The sequence below is a fragment of the Lissotriton vulgaris genome, chromosome 6 (genome assembly GCF_964263255.1).
Source record: "Lissotriton vulgaris chromosome 6, aLisVul1.2, whole genome shotgun sequence".
In the NCBI taxonomy this organism is placed as follows: domain Eukaryota; kingdom Metazoa; phylum Chordata; class Amphibia; order Caudata; family Salamandridae; genus Lissotriton; species Lissotriton vulgaris.
The window spans coordinates 594,198,332-594,214,679 of NC_141694.1; the positions used below are offsets into that span (position 1 = coordinate 594,198,332).

Genomic DNA, 16,348 nt, shown 5'->3' on the forward strand with positions numbered 1-16,348 from the left:
AGCAAAAGCCTACCGGAAGCTTAACTCAACAAATACAAAATGTGTACTCATTAGCTGTGTCAGGGAGTAGCAGCCACTGCAAAGCTGGCTTTCAGCATTGAATCTTGAGTTGTCTAGCCCATGAATCACTGTCCTGGTGCAGTGGCACTGATGCTGCATCACCACCATAAAAACTTGAAAGAGTTTAGAGGGACAATGAACACTAAAAAGGTCCTTCGATGTAATATCCTGTCAGCATTTGTTGTGTTTTCAAAGACAAACGATCACATATGCCTTAAGTGAGGTATTGTCGTTGGCCACTTCCCCACTCTAAAAATGGTCCCATCACCACCGTCCGGGTGATACTATCAACACCAAATTCAGCTTCAGGACTCACATCATCCAAAAGACAAAGGGGCAGATTTACAAGCCCCTTGCGCCTCTTTTACCCCACTGTTGAGTCACTTTTGTGACGCTGCGGCGGCACAAGAGAGGTGCCATGGTGCGGGGTATTTACAATGTGACACATCTGGGAGATGCGTCACGTTGTAAAGCCCTGCGCCAGAAGTAGGAGTTCCTGCGCAGGGGCGGGCGTTCCAGCGCAGGAACGCCTCCTAAAAGTGGCTGAGTGAAATCTACAAGATTTCACTCAGTCACTTTTGAGCCCATGCTGCGTCAAAACCCTGCGCCTGCTTGAAGGAGGCGTAAGGATTGATGCAGCATTGCAAAGATAGGGCTCTCCAGAGCATCGCTGGAGCTGCGTCATGCTTGCGACGCAACTCCAGCAATGCGCCGCCTTTACGGCACAGATGCGTTACGCATCTGTGTCGTTTTTGCCCCATGGTGCACCGCATTGTAAATGCGGCGCATTCATGGTGGCAGAGCCGTGGCTCACAATAACTGGCGCATCCCTGCTGATATGTTATTGTAAATCTGCCCCAAAATCTTCTTGGGACCAACTGTAAAAGTGAAGGTCAATCAATCAATCAATCAAAGACATTTATAAAGCGCACTACTTACCCGTAGGGTCTCAAGGCGCTTGGGGGGGGGGAGCCGTTACTGCTCGAACAGCCAGGTCTTGAGCTTCTTCCTGAAGGAGAGGTGGTCTTGGGTCAGGCGCAGGTCGGTCGGGAGGGAGTTCCAGGTCTTGGCGGCCAGGTAGGAGAAGGACCTTCCTCCAGTTGTCGCTCTTCGGATGCGGGGGACGGCGGCGAGGGCGTGATTGGCCGAGCGGAGGTGGCGTTTGGGAGCGTAGAAGTTGACTCGGTTGTTGAGGTAGCTCGGGCCTTGATCGTGTAGGGCTCTGTGTGCGTGGGTGAGGAGACGGAAGGTGATTCTCTTGTTGACGGGAAGCCAGCGCAGGTCTCCCAGATGTCCGGAGTTGTGGCTGGTTCGTGGGATGTCGAGGATGAGTCTGGCTGAGGCGTTCTGGATCCGCTGGAGTCTCTTCTGGAGCTTGGCGGTGGTACCGGCGTAGAGGGCGTTGCCGTAGTCCAGTCGGCTGGTGACGAGGGCCTGGGTGACGGTCTTCCTGGTCTCGGTGGGGATCCACCAGAAGATCTTCCGTAGCATGCGTAGGATGTTGAAGCACGATGAGGAGATGGCGTTGACTTGCCTAGTCATGAAGAGGGAGGAGTCCAGGATGAAACCCAGGTTCCGTGCGTGGTCCGTCGGTTTGGGTGCGGTGCCCAGGGCGGGGGGCCACCAGGAGTCGTCCCAGGCGGAGGGCGAGGAGCCCAGGATGAGGACCTCCGTCTTGTCTGAGTTCAGTTTCAGGCGGCTGGTTGTCATCCACTCGGCTACATCTTTCATCCCTTCGTGCAGATTGGCTCTGGCGGCGGCGGGGTCGTTGGTCAGGGAGAGGATCAGCTGGGTGTCGTCGGCGTAGGAGATTATGTTGAGGTTGTGTTGGCGTGCGATGGCCGCGAGGGGGCTCATGTAGACGTTGAAGAGGGTGGGGCTCAGCCAGGATCCTTGGGGGACGCCGCAGATGACTTCGGTGGCCTCTGACTTGAACGGTGGTAGGCGGACTCTCTGTGTTCTTCCATCGAGGAAGGAGATGATCCATTCCAGTGCCTTCTCCTGGATTCCGACGTTGCTGAGGCGCTGCACTAGGGTGCGGTGGCAGACAGTGTCGAAGGCTGTGGACAGGTCTAGGAGGATGAGGGCCGCTGTTTCTCCGTTGTCCTCAGGGCTCGGATGTCGTCGGTGGCGGCGATGAGGGCGGTCTCGGTGCTGTGGTTCGCTCGGAACCCAGACTGTGAGGGGTCGAGGGATCCGTTCGTCTCGAGGAAGGCGGCAAGCTGTCTGTTGACGGTCTTCTCGATGACTTTGGCTGGAAACGGGAGGAGCGAGATGGGGCGGTAATTCTTGAGTTCGGTGGGGTCCGCTGTGGGTTTCTTGAGTAGAGCGCTGAGGTCTTTCTACCTGCACTAATGAGAACACCTCCTCAAACACTGGTCCTGCCACATCTCACTGGAGGCTCCGTCAGTCCTGCTGATTGGTATCCATAAATCAAACTTGACCTCCTTGAATACCATTGTCTATTCTACGGTCTACTTCATCAGATGTCTCTGGAGGTACAGGTGAATCACATGCAGCCTTCGAGAACCCCCTTGATTGACTCCCTCTACCATGCAACACCTTCAACACATCCTGCATAGTCTACAAGGTGATCAACGCAAGCACTCCACACATCTCCCAGTATATGACCGGTATGTAATAACAAGAACTCAAGCAACCTATGTATAACCAGCACACAAGCGCCGTAACAAACCGGTATGTATTATTACCGATACGTATGTTTACATTTACCAGTGTTGCCTTCGATCAGCTTACTCTGTACTGTTTTGTAAAAACTTCTTCTAATAAAATCCTTTGAAATAAAAAATAAATAAAAAAGATGCCCATTGGCAGTGGCAACGGCGGCTGCACCCACACCACTGAAAGAAGAGCACAAGGGAGAGCACAGAGAAGAGAATACAGGGCTGAATGCAAGCAGAGTCACCAGCACAAGGGGCCTGTAACTCACAAAGCTTTTTTCGGCGATGCACTGTGTCTTACTCTTGAATACTCAGTAGTAGCTCATATTACAGCCAGGAATACAGCGCATCAAACACTTGTGACACAGGCCAAATAAGCAAAAAGAGTAGAGGAGACGAGCAGTCGGTCTACGAACTCAGGGAGAGGTGCAAAGTACTGCAGTCAATCTATGTGCATATAAATAATTGTGTGGCAAAGCAAAACACATGGGGCACACTAGAAAGACATCTGTACAGGCACAGCTGTACCTGTCTGTTACGTACAGTGCACCTGGAAATGAGTTCATATTGAAAATCCCATAATGTCCACCACTGATCCCAGGCCAGGTAATGCACTTCAAAATGTCTGTGGCAGAAAATAGAAGAACTTCCGAACTGGTAATATTTTATGCCAATGTTCTGTCAGTATGCCGGGAAACAGAATAACATCCGAACTGGTAATATTTTGTGTCAAGGTTCTGTCAGTGTGCAAGAAAACAGAATACCATCGAAACTGGTAATAATTATTTCCAAGTTGCTGTCAGTGTGCCAGAAAAACAGGACAGCATCCGAACTGGTAATATTTTGTTCCAAGGTGCTGTCAGTGTGCCAGAAAAACAGGACAGCATCCGAACTTGTAATATGTTATGCCAGTATGCTGTCAGTGTGCTAGAAAACAGAATAATATCCCAACTGGTAATATTTTGTGCCAAGGTGCTGTCGGTGCGCCAGAAAATAGAATAACATCTGAACTGGTAATGTTTTATGTTTTGTGCAAGGTGCCTTCAGTGTGCCTGAAAACAGAATACCCTAGGAAGTTGTAATATTGTGTGCCAAGGTGCTTCCAGTGATGCAGAAATCATCCAGCATGTGATGCGATGTTTCTCCAGCACTGCAGACACAAGAGCAGTTTAGGTGAAACAGCGCGAGTTGCACTAATGCCATGGGGTGAAGTGAGAGTCGAGGAGAGGAGTGGGTTAAAGGGGGGGCGACATAGAATGGAAAGGGAAGGTGTAGTGACCTCGTGTCAGGGGCGGTATACACCTGTTACAACGCAACTTTTACAACTACCTACTGTTACAACGCAACTTTTACAACGCATACCATTACAACGCATTGCGCTGGGGGGCGCTCTAGGATAGGGAATAAGTATAATTTACTATCCAACACCTTCCCTAGTGTCCACGGGGACTGGAGTTAGAATAGTAAATTATACTTACCACTATCCAGCACCTCAAAGCGCTATGCGTTGTAATGGTATGCGTTGTAATGGTCGCGTTGTAACAGTAGGTAGTCGTAATGGTATGCGTTGTAACATGGTACATCCGTCGGGGGCTCTAGGACCCTGCACTCGGACCTAGGGGAGGGGACAGAGACAGGACACCACTTCTGGTCAGGGAGTGGCGCGGGAAACTTTACTGGACGAAGGCAGAGGGAACAGACATGCAAGTGGGCACGGAGATACCAATAAAAGAACAAACTTATCACCTACCAGTCTCGGTGTGGGTCATTCGGAGACAGAAGGTACGCAGTCTGTGCAATGGAAGAACAGATAGTGTAATTCGCTGCGTTGTGGTGTATTCAGCCAGTGGTTTAACCTAAAATGATTTGTTATTTGTTCGACTTCACATCAACACGTTGAAATTATCTTAAGAAGACTAAACACCTAAATAAATAGGTAAATGTCTAATTAGGTTTGGGGGGTTTAGTTAGAATATGTTAACCCGTAAACTTTACATTTTACTACTGGATTCCACCTTCCCAGCACTCTGAGGCGATCCCAGAGAAGCATTTGGCACTTTAGAAGCTGTACAATCAGCATCACATTACTTAACTAATGTCCAAAAACAGACTCTGCAGGTAGAATTAATCTGAGACGGGCCAATGGAACTTCTGGAAGCACAGACTGACAAAACTCTCCTGTTGATGGCTCTCTAAATAAATAACCTAAAATAATCAGCAGGCAATAATTACTGTGAAAGAAAAGGCATTGAATGCGTTAAGCAATCAGAGATCGATTGAATTATCTGTTTCAATTGGTATATGTTTTTATATGTTGTATGTCTAAACAACGACTGCCTAAACCACGACTGCCTAAACCACGACTGCCTTAACCACTAAAGCCTAACCATGAGCTATTCTTAACCACTACCTTTTTTAGCACGACTTCCTAAACCACAAAATGATACATCTCGTGTTTGGCCGTTAGATGGCACCATTGTACTTACAATACTTTTTGCGTGAACCACTCGTTAGTATGTTTTGACAACGCATACTGTAGTGAGCGCGCTAACGTGGTACGTCACGTGGCTACGTGACGTATGGCAACGTAGGGGCGCGAGGCGCGTAGTGCGGCATGAGAGCGTAGCGCGGCATTAGAGCGCGAGCAGGCTGGGCGAAGGACATGCTATGCGCTCCTTGTATGTTACTACTGAATAAAGAGAGTAACGCTGATACCCGACTCCGAGAGTTATTGGGGGAAGGAAAAGAACATCATTACAGTGGCGACGAGGGTGGGATAACGACCCATGACCCCCACCGCGCAGACTACGCGGAGAACGGCGGAACGGAGCGGAGTCTCTGAGGGAGCGAGGAAGGCCCGAGGGAACGCACAGCGACCACACCCTGACCGGGCACCACAAGGAGCGCGACGCAGCCAACAGCACGAGGAGCCGAGCACTGTGGGCGCACGGTGACCAAGAGGGCGGAGAACTGCTACACACCCGAAGCAGGAGACCAGCCACGGTCAAGGCCCGCAGGCAAACGCACTGGCTACCCCACCTGAACAGGAAAGGGCTGAAAGGAGCAGCCCTCCACCCTTACTCAACAAGGAGGAACAAGACAGTGCACCAGGGAGCCCGAGAAGCCTGGAAAGTGCGCTGCCCACATCCAGGGGCGAAAAGATGACCACACAAGCGGGTTATGCGATAGCGCCAGTCCAGTTCCTTCCCAGGCCAGGGGAGCCACTCATGAAATGGGAGGACTGGAAAGAGTACATAGATAATTTCATAGAAGTGCTGGAAGATGAAAGTGAGGAGAAATTCAAACCGCCGAGAAAGAAACGCATACTGCTGCTAAACCTAGGCCCAGAAGGCCTGAGGATCTACAAAAGCTTGGTACCTAAGAAGAGAGAGACGGACGACGATGACGTGTATGCTCACGCAATGGAAGACCTGGAGGAACACTTTAAACCCTCGGTATGCGTCTCAGTGGACAGGTTTAACTTCCAACAAAGGAAACAACTACCAGGGGAAACGGTGGAAGAGTATGTAGCGGCGTTAAGGAAACTGGCGGCCCCATGCAAGTACGCAAACTGGGAAAGCGAATTCATAAAAGACCAAGTGGTGATGCACACCACGTGCACGAACGTACAGGACAAGCTATGGGCTGCAGGAGACACCTCGCTCAAGGACGTACTGGTGATAGTCAAGAGAGCCGAACTGGCGCGAAGGTGTGCAGCGGCCACGAAGAAAGAGAACGTGCCCAGCGGGGTGGTGAACAAGGTGGACAATGAAGAACCCCACAAAGATCACCAGGCGCGGAAACAACCAGATAAGGGCCCGAGCAAATGGCAAAACAGCCCAAGCCACTCCGGAAAACCAGCCGGAAGTAATAAACGGCCTTGCTACAGATGCGGCAGTTGGACACACGAGGCGCACGACCGGAAGTGCCCAGCGCTTCGCGCCAAATGCATGTTTTGTGGAATCGTCGGCCATTATGAAAAAGCGTGCAGGAAGAAGGCCTCCAAAAACGCAGTCAAGTACGTGGACCAAGAAGCGGAGGAGCCAAACGAGGTGACCGAAGAGGAGGTGGTCACTGTTCTCTGCATCTACGATGAAATCCTGAGCGTGAACAACCAAGGCCGAGGCACCGACGGAAAGAGGACGATGAAGCCGATCATGGACATGAAGATAGGGGGTGTGGAAGTCCAAGTGGTGGCAGACACGGGGTCACCCTACACCATAATTCCAAGAAAAGTATGGGAGGAGAAGTTTGCTCCGCAACTGGGCCCCGAGCTGGATAAGCTGGACATACGCCCCGTCACGTATAATGGAGATCGAATCCCCATGGCCGGATGCAGAAAGCTGAACTTCGAATTCAGGGGCAGGGCGGCCAGGTGTAAACTATATGTTTCCGAGAAAGGCCCTTCTGTCCTGGGGTGGCTCGACCAAGGAGACCTGGGGATCAAACTGGACCCAGGTGGCAAGGAGCAGATATTGATGACGGAGCCGGAGGAAGAGATGGACACGAACAGGTGGATGAAGGGGTTCCCCACGGTCTTTGGCGGATCAGTAGGAAGGCTCGACAAATTCGCACACAAGATCATACTGAGAGAAGGAGCAGTGCCGGTGGCCCACAAGGTGAGGAACATTCCATTGGCAGTGAAGGAAGACGTGAAAGAGGAGCTACGGCAGCTAGAGAAGAGGGGAATCATCGAACCGATCACCTGTGCCGAATGGCTGGCGCCGTTGGTGGTGGTGAAGAAACCCAACGGCAAGGTCCGTCTATGCGTAGACCTGCGCGAGTTGAACAAAAACATAGTGGTAGAGAAGTTCCCTCTCCCCCGGATAGAAGAAATGCTGGCCAGCACAAGGGGCATTCAGTGGTACTCCACCATAGACTTAACATCGGCGTACCATCAGATCGCACTACACCCGGAGAGTCGCAGTTTGACATCATTCATAACTCCCTTCGGTTGCTATCGATTCCGCCGCATGCCGTTCGGGCTAGCCTCGGCGGCTGCGGTGTTCCAAAAACTAATGCACCAGTTGTTCCAGGACGTCCGGGGAGTTCAATACTTCCAAGATGACATATTGGTGATGGGTCGCGACAAAGCCGACCATGACAAGAAACTGGACGCGGTATTGAGTATTCTGGAAAGGAAGGGCCTCACGGCAGAGTGGGCCAAGTGCCGCATAGGAATGGAAAAAGTGACGTACTTGGGCCACGAGATAAGTGCACGAGGAGTGACCCCCAAGAGGGAAAACGTGAAGGCAATCTGCGACGCACCCTCACCGGCCAACAAAGAAGAGGTCAGGTCGTTCCTGGGCATGGCAGAATATTATGGGAAGTTCATAGAACATTTCGCCTCAAAGACCCATCACATGAGGTTACTAACCAGAGAGAACAGTGAATTCCGGTGGTCAGAGGAAGCCCAGCAGGAATTTGAGGGGATAAAAAGAGAAGTGGCAGGGGCGATCCCTCTACAGGGGTTTGACCCCCAAGGCAGCACAATACTCACAACGGATGCCAGTGATAAAGGACTGGGCGCAGTCCTCATGCAAGACCGCGGCCAGGGGAGAGTGGAAACAATATGCTTTGCGTCCCGCACCCTTAATGACACTGAAAAAAAGTACAGTGTGATCGAAAAAGAAATGTTAGCAGTGGTGTGGGCCATGTCCCGGTTTCGGCAGTTCCTGTGGGGCACCAGGTTCCGGTTGAGGACCGACCACAAGCCCTTGCTAAAGGTACTCACATCCAGCGGACACGCAGATGCAACGCCGAGGATCTCGAAAATGTCGCTCAAATTGATGGAATTCCGATATGATGTGGAGCACATCCCAGGGAATAAGAACAAGGTGGCAGACTACCTGAGCCGGGCGGCAGCAATGGAAACCAGCGTAGAAGGCGGTGAGGCGGCGGAAGAGTGGGTTGCACTCACCGAAGACCTAGAAACGTCCATAAGCAAGCAAGAATGGAAGTTGGCCTACGAAGAGGACCCCGTCCTAGAAGAAGTGAAGTCACACATTGTACGAGGGTGGCCGGACAAAAGCAAGACGGGACGAGGTCTCGTCCCCTACTTCGAAGTGAGAGAGGAACTATCTATGGATGACCAGGGCGTATTTGTTTACAGAGGGGAGAGAGTCATACCTCCGGAAAAAATGATCGCCCGATTAATGGACATGTTACACGAAGGCCACCTGGGTGCGGGGAAGTTGAAACTAAGAGCCAAGCAGAATTATTGGTGGCCCGGAATGGACCTAAGGGCGGAAAGACACGTTCGAGAATGTCCAAGGTGCCAGGGCGCAGACAAAACGCTGAAACCATTACGCCCTGCCCTGGGAAAAATAGATCCTCCACAAAATCCGTGGGAGGAACTATCCATAGACATACTAGGTCCGGTGCTAAACGCACAGGGAATACAGAAGTACATATGTGTAATGATGGATCGCTATTCCAAATGGCCGGAATTGAAGATTGAAGAAACCATGGACACGGAAATGATAGTGAGCTTCATGGCAGAGACATTTGTGAGAGAGGGCATCCCAAAGTGTGTCCTCAGCGATAATGGACCTCAGTTCCGGTCTGAGAAATGGTCTCAGTTCATGCAGAGAAACGGAATTGTGGCAAAACACACGTCCATATATCATCCAGCGGGCAATGGCTTGGTGGAGCGTTTTAATAGAGTGGTGATGGGCTCGATACAAGCGGCGATTTCAGACAACAAAGACTGGGAAGCAGAGATTTGGCACATGGTGTGGGCGTACCGGATAACGCCCACGAACACTGGTTACAGTCCCTTCCAGATCCTTAGAGGCCGGGAGCCTTTCACTCAGGACAACAGAATATGGAAAGAAAGAGTAATTAAGAGTGAGTGGTCACCGGCAGTGGTGCAAGCCAACCTGGAGAGAGCACAAGCGGTGTACACTAAACATTATGACGCACGGAGGAATGTGAAGGACACAGCTTTGGAAAAAGGAGAATGGGTGAGAGTAAGACTGGCCACATTGCAGAAAAAGGGGGAAAGTAAATACAGCAAGCCCCTACAAGTAGTAGAAGTCAAGGGCAGGGCGGCCTTGCTAAGTGACGGCAATGTGTGGTCACAGGACCGCATGGCCAGGTGCAACAAAATACTCCGCTGGAGAGGTAATGGAAATGAAGGAGGAGAGAACAGCAATGATAACCCCCGTGAGTATGGGGGAGAGGATCTAGACATTGGCGAGAGAAGGCAAGAGGATCAAGAGGCGAGTGGGGAGCAGCAGATTGAAGAGGACAGAGATCAGAGAGAGACCAGCGCAGCTGCGCTAGGTGGTGGTCAAGGAGAAGCAGCTACTACCGCCCCATCCCCGGTAAGACTGACGAGAAGGGGCAGGGCGGTGGTCCCACCAGCGAGGTTCAGAGACTATGACATGAGCCAGGACTTGTACATATAGTTGTTGGAAAAAGGGGAGATATGTAGTGAGCGCGCTAACGTGGTTCGTCACGTGGCTACGTGACGTATGGCAACGTAGGGGCGCGAGGCGCGTAGTGCGGCATGAGAGCGTAGCGCGGCATTAGAGCGCGAGCAGGCTGGGCGAAGGACATGCTATGCGCTCCTTGTATGTTACTTCTGAATAAAGAGAGTAACGCTGATACCCGACTCCGAGAGTTATTGGGGGAAGGAAAAGAACATCATTACACATACCATTAGCTTTTTGTTATACTTCGTTGTTCAGCCTTTCGTAGTTCCGGCTGACGCTGTTCAGCAGTCTTCGTTATTTTCTCCTCGTTGTTCAGGTGAGTCTTGGTTCAATTATCGTGGTTTAGGATGTTTCCCGTTTTTAAAGGGCTAGCTCCATTTACAAAACAGACCTTGACAAGGTAGGTAAGTATTTTTTTTAAATGACAATTTGTATGTCACATAAAAATGGATGGTTTAATGGTTAAAGGATAGGGTATTTGTTCAGGAGTGAGTAGAAGCAAAGGGGGCAAGGAGTTTTTAGGGTTCAGGGGCTGGTAGAGGTAAAGGGAGGTAAGGAATCTTGATGGTTCAGGGATGGGTAGAGGTAAAGGGAGGTAAATGCTCCTTTTGGTTCAGGCATTGGTAGAGAAAAAGTGATGTAAGATATCTATCTATCTATCTATCTATCTATCTATCTATCTATCTATCTATCTATCTATCTATCTATCTATCTATCTATCTATCTATCTATCTATCTATCTATCTATCTATCTATCTATCTATCTATCTACCTACCTACCTATCTATCTATCTATCTATCTATCTATCTATCTATCTATCTATCTATCTATCTATCTATCTATCTATCTATCTATCTATCTATCTATCTATCTATCTATCTATCTATCTATCTATCTATCTATCTATCTGTCTATGAATATACATGTATATATTATATATCAGGTAGCTACCCAGTCTGTTGGAAGAAAGCAATGAATATGCCAATCCTGAAAAAACCCACCCTAGATCCCTTGGAGCCCAAGAACTATCGCCCGATCGCCGGATTACCCATTGCAGCTAAAATCTTGGAGATGTTGTGAATAAGGTGCTGACTGAGTACCTGGACACCAACAACCTGCTGGATTCTAATCAGCATTGCTTTCGGTCGTACCACTCTACAGAATCTGCTCTGATTGTAGTAACTGAGGAGATCCGCAGAACAGTTGATAGAGGGTGCAGAGCAGTCCTCGTACTATTAGATTTGTCAGCAGCTTTGACACTGTGAACCACACAGTGTTAGTGCAGCAGCTGCAGGAAGTAGGGATCGAGGGCTCAGCTTTGACCCTCCACTCATCGTTTTGGAGGGGAGGGAGCAGAGCTTGCACTGGGATGGCATGCAGTCAGACAGTTTCCATCTTCCCTGTGGGGTTCCACAAGGATCAGCCCTATCACCAACAATGTTTAATATTTATGTCATTCCCCTGGCCAGACTAGTCAGGAAGCATAGTTTCGCCATGGTATCATATGCTTGTAATCTCAATAGCCAAACAACCTGAAGACACAGATGTTAGGTTTCATGCGTGCCTTACTGAGATCATGACCTGGATGAACCATAGCTTCCTGAAAACCAACACAGATAAGACAGAGGTTATTAAGTTTGGTAAGGGGCGATCCCTGTGGAATGACTCCTGGTGGCCAGTGAGAGCCGGGGAATGCCCCAGCCCCGTGCCCAAGGTCAGATACCTCGAAGTCATCTTTGACAGCCAGCTAAACTTCTCCACTCAGGTAAATAGTCTTACCTCTTCCTGCTTCTTTCTAATAAAAACTTTGAGAAAGATATTCCCTTTCATTGCGCAGGAATTACAAAAGACAGTGGTGGTGGCTCTTTTACTATCTAAACTTTACTATTGTAATGCTCTGCTGTTAAGGATTGATAAAACCCAGATGAGAAAGCTGCAGTCATTAAAGAATGCTGCTGCGAGGCTGCTTTTAAATATACCTAGAGGTCAATCAACCTCGGCAGGAATTAGAGCACTGCATTGGCTCCCCGTGCAGCAGTGTGTGGAATTAAAGGCTCTATGCCTGGTTCAAAAAGCATTGTACGGGGTAGGGGCTAAGGACATCCAAAAAATGTTTTGCCGTAAACCCCCGCTCGCACCCTAAAATCCAGTAATCTGGGCCTTCTCCCGATTGATAGGATTAGGCGAGTGAGATGGGGTGGAAGAACTTTTTCAAACTGTGCAGCAAAGTTATGGAACAAAATGCCAACAGCCATGAGATTTCAGTCAAATCGACAATCCTTTAGGAAAGAACTGAAAACTTGGCTGTTTACCTCAATCTAGCCCCTGTAACATCGGCTGTACCACTTCCATACAAACCAGCGCCAAGACGCCACAGCAATCGAGCGCTTTACAAACACATATCCTATCCTATATATATATGTGTTATATTGCAGCAGCACTTGAGGGCATTTTCTATATTGGGTCAATTTATGTAGCCATCTCAAAAGATTAGAAAGCAATTCATTGAAAATATTAAAAATTATATTTTAATTGATTTTATATACCTTTACCATGCCTGTCGGCACTGGCAAAGCTCACCCTGTTGCTCACTCACAATCTCAACCTTAGCAAACGAGACTGATTGGTGTTGCCAGTGCTTGTGTATTGCTGTCACTGATTCAATGTGCTTTTGAACAGCAAAAAAACACAAATGCTTCTTAAAATTATTTGGGCGAACCCCAAGATTGTGTTCCCTTTCAAACAACGATGTGGACACAATTTGCCTAAAATTCACAGTTTCAAATATTTTACAGAAAGAACGCTCAGGGAAATACTATCCTAAAAAACACAAAGGAAAATGAATTGCAAGGTTTACCGCCTTGCAGGATTGTTTCAGACAATTTCTAGGAGTAATCCCTGCCCATTATCTTTCTATTATGTTATCATTAGTGTGGCCAGGCATGCCAACATACTCTCCGGGCTACAAGCCTGGTTCAGAATGCTGTTCTTTGCCCCATTCACAGGTGGACAGGCAACCACACCACTTTTGCATTAAACACCTGCATTTATTGCCCTCGACTTGGTCCCTAATCTTTAGTGCAGGGGTCTCCAAACCGGTCCTGGAGGGCCGGATCCATGCCAGATTTTTAAAATTACTACATGTATCTCAATGGGGATATCCAAAAAATCTGGCATGGATCCGGCCCTCCAGGACCGGTTTGGAGACCCCTGCTTTAGTGTCTTTCATGGCTAGGATCCTTCATTCAGACATTTCTAATCTAAACCCTGCGCCGTCTCCATTGACTGTCAATGAAAAGAAGAGGGCAGATTAATAATCAAAACTCAAAGTACAATAAAGTGGCACAAAGCATGCTTCGTAGCAAGGCCAGGTGGTACCCGGTGCAGAAACTTTCTTGTCACCCCCTCCCCACATTGAAATTATTAAAGACAGTAGGAAAAATAAGATACTTACAGTTGCAAGTGTAATTTTTGTATTTTAAAAACACATATTTTTGGCATTTTGTCACCCCCCTCAGTGATGACACCCGGGGCGGCCTGCAACCACTGCACCCCCTTTCCTACGCCGCTGTACTTACTTAGTGTAAAAGTTCGCTCTCCTGGGACACACCTCTGGACCTCAGGGTCTGATGTGACAAGGCTTTTCATAGGTTGCAAGACCTCCTGCCACTTTGAAAAAATCTTCAAAGATGCTTGTTAACTCTGCAGCTGGAAGTCCTCACACCTCTCCTCCAGTCACACCCTCCCAGCAAAACAGGGAGCACCCAAGATTTATCCTACAGCCCTGTATGGGTGCATGCACTGAAAGTGTAGCCGACCTGCACCCATGCCAACACTCCAGTCTAGAAAGGCCACTCTCGATTTCTGATGCTAAGCACTGATTGGCCTGTCATCAGTCTGGTACTGCTAGAGAGGCCAGTTTGATAGGGCAATTTGTTTACCTTTTCTTTGGTAACAGGACCAAAACAGCACACACTGGTTCTACCACGGAGGCCCTCTGGCGGTGCCTGAATGCCAGCCCACCCTACAGTCCAGCACAACACTCTTGCTAATTATTGCTTTATTTAAATCTTCAATACATTTCCCATCATTTTGGTGTTCAAATCACCCCGTTATCTGTTCTCAAATGTTGCCATTTATAAACCTTATGCCTTATTTCCAAGATGCTGTGATGCAGACAATGTACATGTCTCTCTCTCTCTCTCTCTCTCTCTCTCTCTCTCTCTCTCTCTCTTTCTCTCTCTCTCTCTCTCTCCCCCTCTTCGTTTACCTGCATGCCAGACGGCCAGAACCAGCACGAGAAAGAGCCTCATCTTCTTGGAAGGTTCTAGAACTATTAAATCTGGGAGGAAACATTTATATACATTTCTTTATCAAGTCTTGTGCGTCAGAGGTTCCTCAGAATGTGTACATTTCTACTTATGTGCCATATCTCGACCAAGTAATCAGAATCAACAATTCCTTAAGGTGACTTTGACTGCAAGGACATCAAGTGTTTGCGTTCTAAAAATCACGGGTGATATAAGATTAAATACATGCCCGAACTCATATACATTTGTGAACAAGAAGGAAATACTTTTGCAAGGGCAAGGACAAATCGAATTTTTTTTTGTTGCGGATAATGTTCCAGCAGTTTAAAACGTGTGCTCTACTGTAGTTAGGTTTTCCTATCATGAATGGCTGCGCTGGCCTTAGTGCAGAACTATGTGGCACTTTTTATGCTTTTGCTTTGTGTAATGTCCATGCATTTAACTCACAATATCTCCCAATTAGTGCGCCAACTGTAGAAACGAAACTACAGCTCAGAAACAGTGAGCAGTGATTGCCTCCCTCTGGGGCTCATTATGATGGTGTAACGATCGCCACCACCGGGCCGGCGGTGGCCATTGTTACACCATCGTAATGAGAATTACCCACCGCCATATTAGGATGGCGGTGGGTATCGCAAAGTCCGTCCGGCACTTTTACGCCTGTGGCAATCGTTACGATTGCCTGCCGGGCGGAGCTGGGCCACTAATATGGTAGCGGTGTCTAGCAGGCACCGTCCGCAGTATTAGGATCAGGGCATTGGACAGGCATTTCCATGGCGACAAGGCGGAAAGGCTGGCGGGGATACGCTTTGGGGGCCCGTTGCGAGCCCCCTCTGTGGGGGGTGGGAGGGTGCACTGGGGGGCACCCATGGTACCCCCTGCAGTTCCCTGCACCAAGTGGCAGGCACTACGTGGTACCTGCCACATGATGCAGGTAAATGCTCTGCATGTTCTTTTACCATTGCGGAAGGTGATGCAGCCAGCAGCACCATCCGCAATGGTAAAATGGCGGGCGCATCCTATTTGGGCTGGTGGGACCGCCGAACGTCTGGCGGGCGGTCCCATCACCGTTATGATGGCGGGTGGCATCATAATAAGCCCCTCTGTTCCCCAGCTTTGATGTCTATTTCTCTTGCATTCACCTGGAGAAGTTCCGAGTTAAATGTATGCGGTTTAGAACTGCAAATGCACAAACAGGCGATCAGCTCGACGCTCAACCTGTGCAACTGTTCATTATATGGCCATTAATATTTTAAAGTTTATCAAGCTCAAATTAGGACATGAAAATCTGAACAGATGTTTCCACAACATAAAGATCCCACATCAGAAGACATTCACTCCAACATCTGCAGAATCTCCTTTTCGAAGTTTGCATTGTTTACCCCGTAAACTCTCTCCACCTTGCTATGATCATGTGACTGTTGCCTTTAAGCTCAACTGAAACCTCTCGGTGTTGCTCTATTCTTACGTCCGGTCATTATGTCTTTAGCCCTGAGCTGATCAGCTGTCCTTGCTAAAGCCATGATCCAGCGGTAGCCTTTCAGGGGTAGACCGTTTGCCTGATTTTATTGCTAATCAAAAATACCTACTGTAGCACTATCTCACAAGCAAATATTATTGTTTCTCTCTACAGTTTTGCATCCTCAGATTGTTGCACCCAGCCTCAAAAAAGCCTCCTCTGAATTTCTATCAAAATTGACATTGGACTAAAACTTTGAATTGTTACCTTTGTTGTTCTTGCAAATGCCCCTCTCCTTACTTTGCATCCTCTGCACGCCTCCTCTCTCTGAGTACAGCCTAGTCGAATTTGCGTGCATGTTTGCCTTTAATCCCTATTATTATATTTCTGCAAATTAC

At 48.7% G+C, this 16,348-nt stretch overlaps 1 protein-coding gene across 1 annotated transcript in view; it reads right to left on the bottom strand.

The window, feature by feature from the left end:
- Positions 1 to 14,506, bottom strand: part of LOC147707745 (trypsin I-P1-like) — a 37,725-nt gene extending 23,219 nt beyond the window's left edge. Inside the window, exon 1 of the mRNA XM_086925239.1 lies at positions 14,452 to 14,506. Coding sequence (XP_086781365.1) covers positions 14,452 to 14,494 — 43 coding nt within the window. The 5' untranslated portion in view covers positions 14,495 to 14,506. The remainder of the gene's footprint in view (positions 1 to 14,451) is intronic.
- Between the last annotated feature and the right edge of the window lie 1,842 nt (positions 14,507 to 16,348).